At 32.9% G+C, this 18,521-nt stretch overlaps 2 protein-coding genes across 2 annotated transcripts in view; both read left to right on the top strand.

Annotated features, from left to right (window-relative positions):
* Positions 1-6,397, top strand: part of LOC135848925 (serine/threonine-protein kinase Warts-like) — a 60,881-nt gene extending 54,484 nt beyond the window's left edge. The window contains exon 8 of the mRNA XM_065369021.1: positions 62-6,397. Within this exon, the coding sequence (XP_065225093.1) occupies positions 62-490 (429 nt within the window). The 3' untranslated portion in view covers positions 491-6,397. The remainder of the gene's footprint in view (positions 1-61) is intronic.
* A 4,446-nt stretch (positions 6,398-10,843) lies between these two features.
* On the top strand, positions 10,844-18,492 carry LOC135846936 (serine/threonine-protein kinase LATS1-like). The gene is made up of 8 exons (XM_065366299.1): positions 10,844-11,335; positions 11,452-11,771; positions 11,852-11,966; positions 15,658-16,787; positions 16,863-16,960; positions 17,163-17,338; positions 17,416-17,711; positions 17,790-18,492. The coding sequence occupies exons 2-8, from the start codon at positions 11,472-11,474 to the stop codon at positions 18,219-18,221; spliced, it is 2,547 nt and encodes an 848-aa protein (XP_065222371.1). The 5' UTR covers positions 10,844-11,335; positions 11,452-11,471; the 3' UTR covers positions 18,222-18,492.
* Positions 18,493-18,521: the final 29 nt, after the last annotated feature.

The raw sequence follows: 18,521 nt of genomic DNA, 5'->3' as shown, positions 1-18,521 counted from the left end.
AAATATGTACTAAAAATACCCCTCAACATCACTAATCATACCATTTTCTATCCTTTTTCAGGTCATCAACTGGGAAACGACGCTGAAAATCCCTCCACAACCTAAAATCTCCCGCGAAAGTATCGACCTCATATTAAAACTATGCACCAGCTCAGATCGCAGACTCGGTAAAAACGCCAACGAAGTAAAAGAGCACCCATTCTTCGCCAGTATCAATTTCAAAGAAGGAGTCAGACGTCTTACGCCGCCATATACTCCGAAAATTCAATACTCTACCGATACATCCAACTTCGATCCAATCGATCCGGACAAGCTGAGAAATTCAACAGCAAACGAATCCGAAAGACCAGACGAGCTAACCGGCGGAGGACCTTTTCACGGATTCTTCGAATTCACCTTTCGTAGATTTTTCGACGACGGTGGCGCGGTACCTTTTCCATCACGGATCAATCTCGATGAAAATGATAATCAAGGAGCAGTTTACGTGTGAAAGGTAACAACGAGGCCGAATTGTGAACTTGTGCTTGTCGTATCGCTGCCATTAGCGTGCATCTATGTAAAAGGTAGAGAGAAAATTGCCATATGTATTGAGCTGCATATTCTCCAATTTTTGGAGTGTTTTTTTTTTTGAGAAGGAATTCTATTTTTCTTCTTACTCTCTATCTGTGTTTTTACATACTCGTATATCCGTTGTGTCCGTTTCCTTGTGGGTTTTCATCAGCCTCGCTGTTTATTTCTCTGCTCTTTAATATCGAGTTCGCATCTCTAATGTCTCGATAATATAATGGAGATGAGTGATGCATTTTACTTATAACATCGTCTAGGTATTTATTGTTGGTATGTTTCCTCTGGAACGGGAAATGTACGCATGTTGATGCTTTAGTGTATCGTCGTTCGTTCGTTTGTTTTTTGAACGACTCAATTTGAATTTTGGTCAGATGTATGTTTAATAACGACAGACCGAACAACAAAAACTACAGTCAAGGTTGATGTACGAATTTGTCTACGTACAAGAGCTATTTCAGACACCATCACCTTCCAAAAAGCCACGACGTGATCTAGAAAATACCTATTTTTGGCAATTGAAAAGAAAAACTGACTAAGGAAATTTTCAAGGACCTTCTAGTTTGATTCATCAAATCATTGAAAGAAAAAACATTAAAATATATGGATGATTTTCATTTTTCAAAAAGATTCATTATTCTGCTTTGCCTCTTTGGTTGGGAATGAAAACACAATAAGAATTTTAAAGTCTTTCGTTCAATCCCATTCATTCGAAAGCCCTGGATATTCCCCCTCCTCTCTTATTGATGGAACATTTTTTTCCCAAAGACCACCAGACCTGTGTCAATTTTGAGCTATTTTCATCGAAAAACATCATTCTTATTGCAGAAAAAAACCACAAATTTTTGTCAAAATACAAAAAAGGCAATTTTATATTGACTCTCTATCGAAATATTTTTGATCTTCTTTCGAAAAAACCAATTGTATGGTGATTTTTCCAAAATACCCATGGAAATCTCCCAAGCTAAAGCAGCAAGTTGTCAGATTTTTTGAAGCTGAAAATGAAAAATAGAGAAAAAATTTCAAGAATCAGAAATCACGGTGGGAATGAAAACAATGATAATTTCACGTTAATTTGAAAAAATTGCATACATTTTTTTCAAATTAATATCGAATTATCGTCCAATCAAAAATGTTCGATTAATAACATGGAAACTTTGAAAAAAAAAAATCGTTTGAAAATCAAAATTTGGGTAAAAATGGAAACTACAACTATCCTTCATTATGGCTTAAAAAAAATCATGTCGCTGGCATCAATTTTCATTTTTCACTATTTTATTCAAAAAAAAAAAAAAGTTGGCTAAGAAATTAAAAATTTTTTAAAATGTGAAAATTGTTCAAAGAAATACCTATCGTTTAAAAATCAATATGGTTAAAAATGGAAACTACAACTATCCTTCATTATGGATTAAAAAAATCATGTCACTGGCATCAATTTTCACTTTCATTATTTTATTCAAAAAAAAAAAGTTTGCTAAGAAATGAAAAATTTTTAAAATGTGAAAATTGTTCAAAAAAATATCGCTTGAAAATCAAAATTTGGGTAAAAATGGAAACTGAATCTATCCATCATTATGGCTTAAGAAAATCATGTCCTTGGCATCAATTTTCATTTTCATTATTTTATTCAAAAAAAAAGTTGGCTAAGAAATTAGACATTTTTTAAGTGAAAATTGTTCAAAAAAAATATCGTTTAAAAATCAATATGGGTAAAAATGGAAACTACAACTATCCTTCATTATGGCTTAAAAAAATCATGTCACTGGCATCAATTTTCATTTTCATTATTTTATTCAAAAAAAAAAAGTTTGCTAAGAAATGAAAAATTTTTTAAGATGTGATAATTGTTTAAAAAAATATCGTTTGAAAATCAAAATATGGGTAAAAATGGAAACTAAAACTATTCATTATTATGGCTTTAAAAAATCATGTCCTTGGCATCAATTTTCATTTTCATTATTTTATTCAAAAAAAAAAAAAGTTGGCCAAGAAATTAGAAATTTTTTAAAATGTGAAAATTGTTCAAAAAAATATCGTTTAAAAATCAATATGGGTAAAAATTGAAACTACAACTATCCTTCATTATGGCTTAAAAAAAACATTTGACGTAATGAGAAAAAATCAACGAATTTTCAAAAAAATCGATCAATTTTCTATCAAGTTTTCAAAAGCCTGATTTCTGAATGACTCTCGAGGCAAAAAACATATCCATATTAATCGTTTCGAAATCAAATAATATTGATCAAAATGGAAAGTGAAATCAATCATTATTCATTAATTAAAAAAAATTGACGCCATCTGCATCAATTTTCAATCTCCCTTCATTTTTCACACACACAAAAAAAGACTAGCAACACTTGCGAATTAGAAATTTCCAAAAATAAAAATGTTTTCGTTTGTAAAAATATTGAAGAAAAGTAGAACCGAACCAAAGTCTTTGATCATTGCATCAAAATTTTCAATTCTTATTGACTTTTTTTTTTTTTCTTTTTAAATGGGTTGGAGTGGAAATTGACCCAGAAAAGAAATTAGAAAAATCCCTAAAAATGAAAAAAATAGTTCAAAAGGGAAACTATAATCATAAAATCAACTGCTTTAGTTTTTACTTTTTCATATTGGAAGAAGAGTGGGGGGGGGGGGGGGGTTAAAAATTGAAGAAGAATCGCTCCAAGAAATTTTTAAAAATGTAAAATTCGTTAAAAAACCAACAAATTGTTGATGAAAATGTGAACTAGAATAATCTACATAAATGTATCATAAGTTTTGTGAAAAAATCAACTTCAACTGCATCAGTTTTTCAAAAAACTTTGACGAGTATTTTGAGAAAATTGGTGCGAAAAGTTATTTAGAAAAATGAAAAATTTCCAAAAATGGAAAATATTACCCAAAAGTCAAAAATTTTGTTGAAAATTGAAACTAGATTCGTCCATCGTAACTTGCTTTTAAAAAAAAACATATCAATTTTTTGGAAATTTTCTTGAAAGAAAAATTTCCAAAAATGGGGGAATCGTTCAAAAATCAGTATTTTGATAAGATAGAAACTGGAATCTTACACTTTTTCTTGAGAAAAAAAAAACAATACCTACCTAGGTACCATTTTACCTCGAAAATTTTCTTTAAAAAAAAAAAAAAAAGCTGTGCCAGTAATTTGGGCCATGTGCTAAAATTTTCAAAATTCCTATACACAGAAAAATCGTTTGAAAATCAAAAAATCCATGAAAATGAAAACTAAAATTACCAACCTCGAAAATCAGCTGAAATTTTTCAAAAAGTTTAATTTGAAGTGCACAACTTCTGGGGAGTGAAATTTTAAAAATTCTAAAATTTACACTATCATCACAAAAACAGAAATATTCCCAAGCAATAGGATAATGAACGACCAATACAGCAGAAAATTTTCAAAAATTCTATTTTTTTAATCACAATAAATGTAACTTTGGAACCCTATTCCATGGACTAAATTTTAAAATTTATCAACTTTTTTGCATCACAAAAACAGACCGAATTTTCAATGTAAATTTTCTTCACTTCAGTGAATTAAAATTGAGAAGTATTTTTGAAAAATGAAAACTTTGAAATTTCATCAGTCAGTGAGATTAAAATTGATAAATTGAAACACCTAAGATTTCAGCACATAAAAGTTACCTATGTCTGAATGGAATGGTGAAAGGTCGTCTGAAAAGCCTGCAAAAACACTCATAAATTAATTGGCTTTCTACTTAAACTTGAATAAATTAATAAATGAGATAAAATTCGTATGTACCTGATCATATTAAGAACTCGATTCCAAACGTGGAAAAAAATCATAAAAAAATAAATTCGTAAAATGGATTTATTTCAAACAACGTGCTTTTCCTGCTGCTGAAAGAATTCTTCTCCTTTACATCGTTGGATGCTCGTCTTTGTTGGAATTCGATTTCCTCAATCGTTATGTCTTTCCTTTGGTATAGTAAAACGGATAATTAATGTGTATTAACGTGGTATCTACTCCTATATTCAACTTATTCAGTATTTTACTATTGCTGTTTGTGTCTTATACTACTATTCTGTGTTTTTATACTACGTGCTGTATTCTTATGTACTTGTATCACATACATATCTTACTTGAGTCATTTTAACCAAAGCTGCAAAGTAATCTTCTAGAGCAAGCTCATGCTCAAATTTAACGATGAGATATCCTTGTGTAGCTTTACAATGAGTTAACCAATAGAAAACGTTTGAATTACAATTCGCTCAGTTTTGAATGGAACTTATTAAAAAAAAAAAAAAAAATGAAAATGGTTGAGACGAAAGTTCATTTAAATAATTTTTTTCAAAAATGAAATCGATGAAACTGTTAAACTTTTCCAGTGACGAATACCGGTTGAATTATTCAACTTGTACCTAGCTTTAGTATAATCGAAGGTGGATTTTTATCCTTTTTTTTTTTTTTAAATTCCTTTCACAAGAATGGTTAATCTTTTTATATTTTGGATTTACTTCTGTGTTCTATTTTGTATTTTTCTGAATTTTATTTTTGATTCGTGCCTTTATTTTTTTTTCACATGAAACAGTACGTCAATTAAGTACATCGTGTTAAATAAATCTGATAATTTTTTTTTCAAGCAATCATAAGACTGTTATTCGTTCTAATGATAATCAGCCATTTTTTTAAGGAATAGATATAATTTGACAAATATTTTTCAAACTAATTCGCTATAATATTACGTATATTTTTTTTAATCGAGTGTAACTGATGAATTTTTTCTATTTTTATTGATATAAGCCATCATATTATTACGCACACTCCAAATTTCTCGTTTCCCCGCAGCGTAACTTTCTTTCTAGTCACAACACAAGTAAGACGAATTTAATAAAATGTTGAATTAGAAAATAAAAATAATGATTTTTTTTTCTTCAAAGCAAAAAATAAGATAAGCAGTAAGAAGTGCAAAAAAAATTTTAAATCTGTTTTTTCGATCGAAGAAATTTTTTGTTTTTAAATTAGCAGGAGAAAATATCAGCTGTTTTAAAATCGAGTTTATTGTCGTTTGCTCAATAACGTACGTAAGTTTGTTATTTTTGTTTTTTTTTGTACTGTTCGCGCAGTTAGTCGAGGGCAATTTATTATTTTTTTTGTGTGTTTGCGTGTGTATTTTTATTATTGAAAAAACAAAAAGTCATGTTTTTATGTTTTATTATTTATTTTATTTTTTTCTTTTCATTGTTTTTCGAATGTACATACGATAGGATTTTCTTCTTTTCTTCTTCTTTGATACCTGTTTGAAAATTGTTATTTTTTCTCTCAGCTTTAATGACAATTATGTATAACTGTGATTTAAAAATATATTTTTATGTAATTTTATTACTATTTTTTTTTTTTTTTACATTGACATAAAAATTAGTACAAATTACATTGTGTAGAAAAAAAAATTGAGAAAAATTTAAATAAAATATTATAAATTGATTATTGTTACCTGTTTTAATACAGTTTTTTTTCTTCTTGTGCGTGTGTATATAATTTGTAAAAAAAAGAAGATTATTTTTTTTAACGCGTTGATTTTTTTTTTGGTTATGATTATTTTTTTTTCGAGTGTAATTTACACGATATACATATGTATTATATGTAGCTAGATATGTAATTTATTAAATTAACCCCGATTGAAAAATGAAAAAAAATGAAAAGAAGTTGTTTGTGTGTGACGAAAAATGTTGAAGATGAGAAAAAAAAGAAAATAAAATTGAAAAAAAAATACGTTAGAATTCGTGTATGTGTATTTATTATATTTATTTTAAAACGATGTTCAAACAACAAAATAATTCGCGAAATAAAAATGTTCTAAAGGCTGTGTAATCATTTCGTTTTTATTTGTCACGTTCTTCGAGAATGGAAATCTTTAAATTGAAAAAAAAAAAATTGAAGAACTGTTCAATGAATTGAAAAATTGGCGGTGAACCTGCAGTAAGAGTTGGGAGACTCAGATAAAAACACTAAGGTGATATTTGCACCCAACACCCCCAACTTCCTTCAATTAGAAAAAGGTTCTGAGCCATTTTGAGGAATTCTGGAGCCTCCAGTGATTTTTGGAAATTACAATTCATTCAAAAATCTCATCTCATTGAGCTAGAGAACTACGACCTAGTATGAACTTGGTTTTCGATCCTCAATCCCTTCAATTGAAATAGATTTCGAGCCATTTTGAGGAATTCTGGAGCCTCCAGCAAATTTTTGGAGATTACAATTCGCTTTAAAAGTTCGCCTGATTGCGCCAGGGTACTTGAATCCAGAACGTATTTGATTCTTGATCCTCCTTCCTCAATAAGAAAAGACTCTGAATGATTTTTAGCAGTTCTGGAGCCTCCAGTAAATTTTTACTAACTATAATTCGCTTCAAAATTTTACCTGATTAAGCCAGGGAATTGAAATTCGGCACGTAATCAATTTTTATGACCCTCATTCCAGAATAAGAAAAAACTCTGAACGATTTTCAGCAGTTCTGGAGCCTCCAGCAATTTTTTAGAAACTATAATTCGCTTCAAAATTTTACTTGTTTAAGCCAGTGAACTGAAATCCAGCACGTATTTGATTCTTACGACACTTCTTTCTCAATTGTAAAAGACTCTGAACCATTTTGAGTAGTTCTGGAGCCTCAAGAAAATTTCTAGGAACTACAATTCCCTTCAAAATTTCACGTCATTGCCCAAAAGAACTGAAATTTAATATGTACTTAATTTTTAACTTTCAACCCAATCAATTTGTAAAGATTCCGAGGCATTTTAAGAAACTCTGGAGCCTCCAGCAAATTTTAGGGAACAAAAATTTCTTTCAAAGAAAAACGTACTTGAGCTATAAGACTAAAATTCGGTAAATGACATGATTTTTTATTGTTTCCCAATCTTCCAAATGATTGGAAGCGGTTCTAAGTGGTTTTCAGCAGTTCTGGAGCCTCCAGTCAATTTTCGAAAATTACAAAATTCCTACAAAATGTTTTTTTGAGAGAACTAAAAGCTAGAATGTACCTCACATTCAATCCCAAAAATCAATTTAAAGAGGTTTCGAACATTTTGAGCAGTTCTGGAGGCTCCAGTCGATTTTTGAAAATTACAAAATTCCCAAGAAAAAAATGTTACTTGATGGAACTAAAAGCTAGAGATTCGCAATGTACCTCACACATTCAACCTCAAACATCAATTAGAAGAGGTTCCGAACATTTCGAGCAGTTCTGGAGTTTCCAGTACATTTTTGGAAATTACAATTCGCTTCAAAATTTCACCTAATAAAGCTTAAAGCCCAACAATTGGACTGTATCACATATTTAACCTTGAAAATCAATTGTTGGGAAAGATTCCGAGTCATTATGAGCAGTTCTGGAGCCTCCAGCAAATTTTCGAAAATAACAAAATTTCTACATTATTAACTTGATAGAGCTAACAGGCTGCAATTTGTACAGTACCACACATTTAACCTCGAAAATCAACTGGAAACCATTCCAAGGTTGTTAGAGCAATCCTGGAGCCTCCAGAAAATTTTTGGGAATTACAAAATACTTTTTTTTTAAATGCTACCTGCCAAATACTGCTAAAAAGCTAAAATTTAAAAAATTGTCACAAATTTACCCCTGAAAATAAACTAAAAGCGTTTCCAATGACATTTTAGAGAGTTCTGGAGCCTCCAGCAAATTTTTGGATGTCACAAAATTCCTCAAAAAAAGTATTACGTAAGGAAGCTGAAAGACGGAAATTTGGAAACTACCACACATTCAACCTTGAAAATCTACTGGAAGCGATTTTTAAATAATTTTCAGGTATTCTGGAGCCTCCAGCCAATATTGAAAAATTACAAAACTCCTACAAAATGTTAGCAAATAAAGTTTAAAAGCTGAAATTTGAAAAACACCATGAATTCAATCTCGAAAATCCGCTGAAAGCGATTCCAAAGTTCATTTGAGCAATTCTGGAGTCTCCAGCAAATTTTGGAAAATTACAAAACTCCTACAGAATGTTAGCAAATTAAGTTTAAAAGCTGAAATTTGGAATATACCGTGAATTCAACCTCGAAAATCCGCTGGAAACAATTCCACAGTAAATTTGAGCAATTCTGGAGCCTCCAGCAAATTTTTGCAAGTCACAAAGTTGCTGCAAAAAAAATACGTGAGGGAGCTGAAAGGCTGAAATTCGGAAACTATCGCACATTCGGCCTTGAAAATCAACTGGAAACGATTTTTTAAAAAATTTCCAGCTGTTCTGGAGCCTCCAGCCAATATTGAAAAATTACAAAACTCCTACAAAATGTTAGCAAATAAAGTTTAATAGCTGAAATTTGAAATGTACCATGAATTCAATCTCGAAAATCCGCTGAAAGCGATTCCAAAGTCCATTTGAGCAATTCTGGAGTCTCCAGCAAATTTTTGGAAATGAAAAAATTCCTAAAAAGTATTATGTAAGAGAGCTGAAAGACTGAAATTCGGAAACTACCGTACATTTCAACCTTGAAAATCAACTGGACGCGATTCTTGAATAATTTCCAGCTATTCTGGAGCCTCCAGCCAATGTTGAAAAATTACAAAACTCCTACAAAATGTTAGCAAATAAAGTTTAAAAGCTGAAGTTTGAAAAATACCATGAATTCAACCTCGAAAATCCGCTGAGAGCGATTCCAAAGTCCATTTGAGCAATTCTGGAGCCTCCAGCAAATTTTGGAAATTTAAAAATTCCTAAAAAGTGTTAGGTATGTAAGAGAATTGAAAGACTGAAATTCGGAAACTACCACACATTTCAACCTTGAAAATCAACTGGAAGCGATTTTAAAATGATTTTCAGCTATTCTGGAGCCTCCAGCCAATGTTGAAAATTTACAAAACTCCTACAAAATGTCAGCAAATAACAAACCTTAAAAAATGAATTCAACCTCGAAAATCCACTGGAAGCGATTCCGACGTCAATTTGAGCCATTCTGGAGCCTCCAGAAAATTTTTGGAAATGACAAAATTCCTAAAAAATATTACGTAAAGGGAGCTGAAAGACTGAAATTCGGAAACTAACGCACATTTATATTTAAAATTCGTTGGAAGCGATTTTAAAATGATTTTGAGCTGTTCTGGAGCCTCCAGCCAATGTTGAAAAATTACAAAACTTCTATAAAATATCAGCAAACAAAGATGAAAAGCTGCAATTTGGAATACATCATGAATTTCAACCTCGAAAATTCACTGGAAACGATTCCGATGTCAATTTGAGCCATTCTGGAGCCTCCAGCAAATTTTTGGAAATTACAAAATTCGCAAGAAATGTTACCAAATACAGCTAAAAAGCTGAAATTGAGAATATACCACACATTCAACCTTCAAAATTGACTTGAAGTTATTTTGAGGAGTTCTGGAGCCTCCAGCCATAATGTTGAAAAATTACAAAACTCATACAAAACGTCAACAAACGAAATTGAGAAGCCAAAACTTGGAATATACCATAAATGCAACCTTGAAAACCTACTGGAAACGATTCCAAAGTCAATTTGAGCCATTCTGGAGCCTCCAGCAAATTTTTGGAAATTACAAAATTCACAAGAAATGTTACCAAATATAGCTAAATTGCCGAAGTTGAGAATATACCATACATTCAATCTTTAAAATTGACTTGAAATCATTTTTGAGGAGTTCTAGAGCCTCCAGCAAATTACTGGAAACCGCAAAATTCCCACAAAAGATTACTCAAGGGAGCTGAAGGATTGAAATTCGGAAAGTACCACACACTCGACCTCGAAAATCGACTAGAAGCGATTTTAAAATCATTTTGAGCAATTCTGGAGTCTCCAGAAAATTTTTGGAAATCACCATCCAGTCTAATTATTATAATATCACTAAAAACAGATCAAATCGTCATAGAACACGATAACCACAATCCATTCACCATCGACCAAAAAAAAATCTAATTCGCAATCAACTGCATACACTCGTATGTGCGATTTACCTTTGACCTAGTCTAACTAAACACGAATTTACATACTCGAACGTGGCTAATGATCCAACTCGTAGCCTAAGCCATGGAAGCCTATGCACACCGCATGAAGTTGTGCACCGCGTAAGTGGTATTTTTTGATGACGACGCGAAAAAATTCCGCGCTCGGTTCGATCTTCATAACTAGTACGCGTAATGGGTAGGTAATCTGTAATTCGGGAACTCGTCCACATTGAAACACCTCCCACCACTGGTTAAGTATTTTACCTCATAGCGAATTTATTAATTGAAAAAAATTTGGTATGGCGAAGACTAAGAGCAAGGCAATGCCACAGGTTTACAATGCTCACGTATGAGATGGTTGAAATTTCTCAAATGGTTTTAGTTTGCACAATATCGTCGAGATGGCGTCGTCTTTGAGATGCATTTTAATTATGGAATACTTCGGTAGAATGCATGATACGCGATACACGTTGTTAAAGGAGGTATTTGTTGAGAAATAATAGAAATTCTTTCGCGTTACAATAATACGTCTTTCTCTCTCTTTCTGTCTACAGTCTTTCTGTGTGCTGGTGTCGTTAAGTACCTTACGTCTAGCTCTCTTTCGTAGTGTGTGTGTGTTGTGTTTATGTATACGAATACCTTAAAGAATGCACGTATGTGGCTTCGGCATTACCATTACGTCTTCTCATCTTGGTAAAGTGTATAAGTGTATACTTTTTAATTTAAAATACATGTTCGCGTCCAGTGTGTAAAATTTTAATCAAAAAAATCGCCAAAACGATGGACTGGTGATGTAAAAATCGACAAATACCATCGTATATTTATCGGCTGACAGGTAAGCGAATGTCAATGAATCTTAAATTATCACTTCGCAACCTCACAACCTAGGTATATATGAACTCACTTAATAGTACATATTTGTAAATAATTTACCTATCTCATTGAACGCAGGTGCTTGATGCTGGAAAACCATGCCATCTTATAGAAATATAGCCAATATTCAATCGCAAAAACCCAAACTAGAGGCGAAGCGTCCGGTCGATAAGATAAAATATTCCATACGCGATACCAATGGCAACATACCTGGAAATATAAATTACAACGGTGTTGTTAACGATACGAAGAATTTTTTAAATAAGAAACATCAACAGCAACAATATTACTTCGATAATAATACCATAATTACAAATAATTCAACGAGTAACCCTTCGTGTTTCACATCGGTAACTCAAAACCAAGAATGGTTACTGGATTTGTGCTGTTCACTGCAGGTTTGTTTAAAAAAGCTTCGATTAAAATGCATTTTATTAAGCACAAATTACACCTATAAATTTCAATATTTTTTGCACAGGAATCTGCTTTGAAAGCTTTAAGGCTGTCTAATGAGAAATACGAAGCTACTTTGGAGCAGCTCAAGCAACAAGTGGTTGCTGAAGATAATACGAGCAGAGATAACTTTTCTTCAGGTACATACAGCAATTGTATATTACGCATATCGAATTTCGCGAAATAATACGAGTTTATGAATATTTGATCGATAAGTTGTGCACTCGTTGTAAACTCTATTAATTGAAAAATGAACAGAGATGACGTCGCGCGTCGCATCGTCGAATTGACATCAGGAACTAAAAAATACGCTGTAATAACTTCATAATGTGGCAAAATATGAGCTAAAGTGGGTTTGTTTTTTGTTTACGGTGTTTAGTGAGTGCACAACTTATTGAAAAATTATTAATAACAGAGTAAAAGAAGGCTTGATCATAAATCAGTTCCATTATTCGATTTGATTTTACTCAAGATGAAGTAATATGGGCTCAGTCTTAGTTTATGGTATTTAGTGAGTGCACAACTTATTGAAAAATTATTAATAACAGAGTAAAAGAAGGCTTGATCATAAATCAGTTCCATTATAGGATTTAATTTTACTCAAGATGAAGTAATATGGGCTCAGTCTTAGTTTATGGTATTTAGTGAGTGCACAACTTATCGAAAAATTATCAATAAAGCGGTAAAAAGAGTTTAGGTTAAAAATTTACTTTATTTCACGAATCAATTTTACTCAAGAGACTATTCTTTCCCTAACTCATTCTTCGAGTATTCATCCTCCTAATCTTGAAGACATGTGAGTCACTCCATCAAGTTAGGTATTTGATTCTACAAGAAATCTTTGAAACGGAAATTATTCCTTGGCAGCTCTTCCACAATTTTAGTCCTTATCAGAATATATCTAAAAGTCGCCCATATGGGTGCCTCAAACTTCAAAAATTTGAAAAATTCTTTCAGTAAAAAAAAATATTAAAATGATATTTTATGGTTTGTTGTAAAGTCAGAGAATTTCTGAAATTTGGAGAATAAAAATAAAATGCTTCAAACAGTGAAAACCACTTGAAAATTTTTGCAGAAGTTTTTTTTTGTTCTAAGCTAATATTTTTGATGTGAATAATATGGAGAGAGGGGGTTGTGAGATTGAGAGGGAAAAAAATTGAGAGAAAAAACTGACCTTTGTAGAGCTGTTTTTTCTGTTTGGTGGTCACAAATCTCAATTTTATTGTCAGAATTTTTCATTTGAAATGTATCTAGGTACATCAATAAGCTATCTAAAGAATATTAAGTCCTGATGTTTCTATAAAATGAGAGTGTCAAAAAATTCCCCCAATTTTTGAGCCTGAATTTTTGATAAAATCCAAATCCAAAATTTAAACCAATTTGTTCCCACTACACAATAAGATTTCCCCGCCCCTCCCCCTCTAAAAAAAAAACAAAAACAATTGGAGTTTGAAGCTTCTGCGAATTGACTTTTGAGTTGTGAGGTTTGAGGTGTTGGCTGAGGGAAAGGTTCATGAAAATGTTACAAAAGTACTTCCCAGTGGAAAAGTTGGAGCTTTTTGAAAAAAAATATTACCTACCTACCATGAAAAAATTTTAATTCATAATTCCATTTTCAATTATTCAATTAAATTTTTCCAAAAACATAATTATTTTTAAAAATTTGAAAAAATACAAAATATTGAAACTCAAGTTTCTTATAGTTCTTAAAGGAAAATGGAAGAGGAGAGGATCGTACGTTACTTTTTTCCAAAAATTCTCTAAATGTCTCACTTTTTTACAAGAAATTGTCGAAAAGCCCTAAATTACCTATGCTAAAATTTTCAAAGTCTCGTTTTTTCCCAAAAATAAGAATTTTGCCAGAAATCATGAAAAATTTCAAGTTTTTGCCAATATGTAATTGTTAAATTATTTTTTTTTTTTTTTTTTTTTTTTTTTGGGTGTTTGTAATTACTTGATTATTACACCCGTCGTATGAGATTTAAATCGAGTTGGTAAGGTCAAGTTTTTTATTAAAATATTCTGTTTTTTGTCATTTTTTCTACATTAAAAATATTTTGCTCTCGTTTTGTAACTTTTTGATCATTTTTGGTTTCTTAAAAAAAAAAAACTGAAAAATTGACCAAAAATCTAAAAATGAGCTAAGACCTGAAATTTGGGTTACGGGGGTTGAAATTTTCTCAAGAAACGCAGGATATCTCATTTTTTTATGTACGTTTTAGATTTCAAATTGAAATGTTCTGATTATTTTTTGGGGGAGGGGGGAGGTAATTTTTTGAGCTTTTTTGGTTAGACCAACTAAAGTTACTTTTTTAGGAGAGAAAATCCGTCACGAGCCCTGAAATTTATGTTTCAAAAAGAAATTTAAAAATCGCCCTCGAAACAGTTTTTTGAATTTTTAAAATTATGTATTTTGTCAAAAATTCAAAAATGAACTTCAGGAGCTGAAATTTATTCAAGTCTGGATAGAATCAAAAAATTGTTCTCAAAATTTCAAAACGAGCTTTTTCAAATGTGGAATGAGAGGTGGAAGGGGGTCAATGAACTTGAAGTGCTCAGATCTTCCTGTGAGTGTTGTTTTTTTTTGAACAATTTTATAATATTTTTTTTTGATGAGCTTCATCAAATTCCAAAAAAAGTTTAAAATAAAATTCAAGTAAATAAACAGTTGGACAAGTTGGACACCTTGAAAAAAATAATTTTTTTCACGATTCTTAAAATTTTCAAAATTTTATTTCATCATGACTTTCCTGGACCATTTTTCTTGTCAATTTGTGTCGAGGTTTCTAGCCTCTCATCTCCCCCCTTTCCCCTCATCATCCCCTCCCCCATCCCCTTCAACTCCCACACATCGAATCAACTTTGGCGTTAGCACCTATAACTTTGGTAGGTAGGTGCTTATTGGATGCCATCTAGACCGTTTTAAGTGGTTATCGCGAAATTCCAGGAATGTGAGTTCAAAAGTGAATTTTTGGCCAATTTGTGAATTTCAGAAAATGCGAAAACATCAAATTTTTACTGGAGCCTCCAGCGAGTTTTCAAATTTCTTCAGAAATTTCAAAAGGTTCTCAAGTAGGTATATTTGTTGCCCCTACAGAGTGATTTTAAATTTCAGGAAAACTTTGAAAAATCCCTGGAGGCTTCAAAGGGGTCAAATTGCGACCGTTTTCGAATTGTGGGATTGTTCAGACACACCACATGATATGTTGCAAAAAAAAACTTTCGTTTTATGGCATCTTTGAAAATTTGATTTTTTCACTTTTTCTGGAATTTAAAAATAGGCCAAAAATTCATTTATGAACTCGAACTCTCAAAATTTTGTGTGACCACCAAAAACGGTTGAGAGGGTGCCCAATAAGCACCCACCAAATTTATAGTCGTCAACGTTTATTTTTAACCCATTTAGAGCAATTTGGAATTTCTGGAGAAAATTGAAAAATTGCTGGAGGCTCCAGAATGGCCCAAAACTACTAGTTGTTGATGTGTTGGAGTTGAATTGAAGGGATTATTCGCATTGGTTCACTTTCCTAAAAAAATTTACACTTTATGAAAAAATTTAAAAATCTCTCTGAAAACAGATTTTTAGAATTTTTTTCCAATTTTCAAAAATATGCCCAAAAATTCTAAAAATGAACTTGAGCACCTGTAATCCGAGCTTGCCAGTTCAAGAGGTTACTTATTTTTATCAAAATTCAAAACAATAACACAGATTCACCGATCACTTTCCAATAAGTTGTGCACCCACTTCCTCCCCTACAAACCAAAAACCCACTCTAAATCCACCCAAAACCATCCATTACACATTAATAACACACTTTTATCTCTTTCCAGCCCATCTCGCCTCAAACACCACCGGTGAACCCCCTCGATCAGTATCTTGCACCCGAATCCAGCGCACCTGCAACGATCCACCACCTCTACCACCACCTCGACACCTAGCATGCCGACCACCACCTCTACCACCACCTCCTTCGCTGCATCTACGGCAAAAGATATCCTCATCCAGCACTCCAGCTCCAAAATACCCTCCTCAAGTTACGTACCATCAATCACCACCCTTATGCCAGATCCCCAATCCATCACCATCGATGATATCCTGCTCTTCAGGCTGCAGCAGCGTACTAGACAAACACCCCATTAAACCATACGACTACCGGAATTCACCTTCGTCTGGATTCTACTCTTGTTCAGCCGGTTCACCGAGTCCATCGAGTGTATCTTCAGAACTAGACAATTCAACTCACTCACCTGGTCATAATAGCGGCGCAAATTGGTCACATAACCTTCCACCAACTCCTTGTTCTCCTCTACTGGTAACACAATTTGTAAAAAGCACCCAGGTTCCAAGACCTTTGCTGCAAACCGCCTCAGCACCACCTGTTGCCCCCACCAAAGACCCTCCAAATTACGCCAGTGCCATGCAGCAACGTATCGATACACCTCCGGCAGTAACCCCTCCTCCTCATCCTCCAGTCCAGCATCATTCTCCTATACCCGAACGCAAACAATGCAAGCAACAGAAAGACTGTAAAGTTCGCAATTATTCGTCCCAAGCTTTTAAGTTCTTCATGGAGCAACGAGTCGAAAACGTGCATAAATCATGCAGACAACGTATCTTTAGACGAGTCCAGCTGGAGAATGAAATGGAGAAGATTGGTTTGAGCGATGAGACTCGCGATCAGATGCGTAAGATGTTATGCAAGAAGGAATCCAATTATATTCGACTGAAACGAGCCAAAATGGATAAATCCATGTTCACCAGTATCAAAGTCATCGGAGTGGGGGCTTTTGGAGAGGTGGCTTTGGTTCGGAAAACCGATACTAATCATTTGTACGCGATGAAGACGTTACGAAAAGCGGATGTGCTCAAGAGGAAACAAGTAGCTCATGTTAAAGCTGAGAGGGATATTTTGGCCGAAGCTGATAACGAATGGGTGGTCAAATTGTATTATTCTTTTCAGGTAAGATATTTTGAAGCAGAATGATCAAAAAATTGTATCAAAAGTGTTAATATTATTGAATTTTTTCCATTTTAGGATAACGACAACTTGTATTTTATAATGGAATATATTGCTGGAGGTGATCTGATGTCTTTACTCATCAAATTTGGTATATTCGAAGAATCTTTAGCGAAGTAAGCATTAAATGACTCAATATTTTTTTTTTTTTTTGGCTGAGTACCCCAAAGTGAAGATTATCGCGAGGAAATCCAACATTTTTTCGCTAAATGAGACAAATTTCTCAATTTTTTTTCGAATTGGGACAGAATTAATCTTATCCTTCCAAAATTACCTACCTGTTTTTTTTCTCACACCGATATAATTATTTTGTTTCAGATTTTATTTAGCAGAACTGACTTGTGCTGTAGAAAGTGTCCACAAAATAGGTTTCATTCATCGAGACATAAAGCCAGATAATATTTTGATCGATCGAGACGGTCACATCAAACTTACAGACTTTGGTCTCTGCACAGGGTTTCGATGGACACACGACTCCAAATACTACAATAATGGTGAGTTGAACTTACAAGCCTAATTTGCCCCCCGATGAACCCCTCTGTTGATCCTCGAATTTTTGTACTCATGTCAGATGGTCACAATCGCGACAACTCTTTGGACTTGGTTGATAATATGTGGAATCAAGGCAGCACTGTGAATTGTAAATGTTCCCAGTCCAAACCACTGGAAAGGAGACGACGTCGAGAACATCAAAGATGTCAAGCCCATTCTTTAGTCGGAACACCTAACTATATAGCTCCTGAAGTCCTCCTCAGAACTGGCTACTCGCAACTTTGTGATTGGTGGAGCGTAGGTGTAGTTTTATACGAAATGCTGATAGGATCGCCGCCATTTTCAGCTGATACCCCTACTGAGACTCAATATAAGGTAATCATAACCATCCATCATCCACATAGAAGAGTTGGATGAAATCAAATACTCGTACTAATAATTTACTCATTGCAGATAATAAATTGGAAAAGTACCTTGAAAATACCACCCAACTGCGAAGTATCTGCCGAAGGAATAGATTTAATTTTGAAGTTATGCACGGGCCAAGATCAAAGATTAGGTAAAAACGTCGACGAAATAAAGAAACATCCGTTCTTCTCAGATATTAATTTCGAAAACGGAGTACGAAAGATTACACCACCCTATATTCCTACCATACATTATCTCACCGATACCTCCAACTTCGATCCTATCGATCCTGAGAGTCTTCACGAGTGTAATTCCGTAACATCTGATTTTTCCGAGGCATCGGATGATGGTAAACCATTCCATGGATTTTTCGAATTCACTTTTAGACGATTTTTCGACGATACCGGAGGTGGTGTGCCATTTCGAACGAAGATCACGCCCGAAGAAAGTGATAATCGAATTGCCATTTATGTTTAAAAGTGATGATCTTTTTTCTCGAAAAAAAAAGATATTCTTAGTTGAATTTTCATGTGATAGTATTGCAATATTATAGGATTAAGTTTTTTTTTTTGTGAAATAATTGTATTGATTTAGTACTTATTTTTTTCTTTAAAAAAAGGTAAATATGTATTATATAAAGGTGCTTAAAAAGCACACGTGTTTTTATGTAGGAAAATTTTTTAAATTAAAATCGACAAATGATAAATATTTTATCATTTCGAAAATACATATTAAAATGATGAAATTATTGCAGTACTCGATTATCTATACTCATGA

Source organism: Planococcus citri, chromosome 5 (assembly GCF_950023065.1).
Source record: "Planococcus citri chromosome 5, ihPlaCitr1.1, whole genome shotgun sequence".
In the NCBI taxonomy this organism is placed as follows: Eukaryota; Metazoa; Arthropoda; class Insecta; order Hemiptera; family Pseudococcidae; genus Planococcus; species Planococcus citri.
The sequence above is the reverse complement of the archived record's forward strand: the minus strand, read 5'-3'. Positions and strand labels throughout refer to the sequence as shown.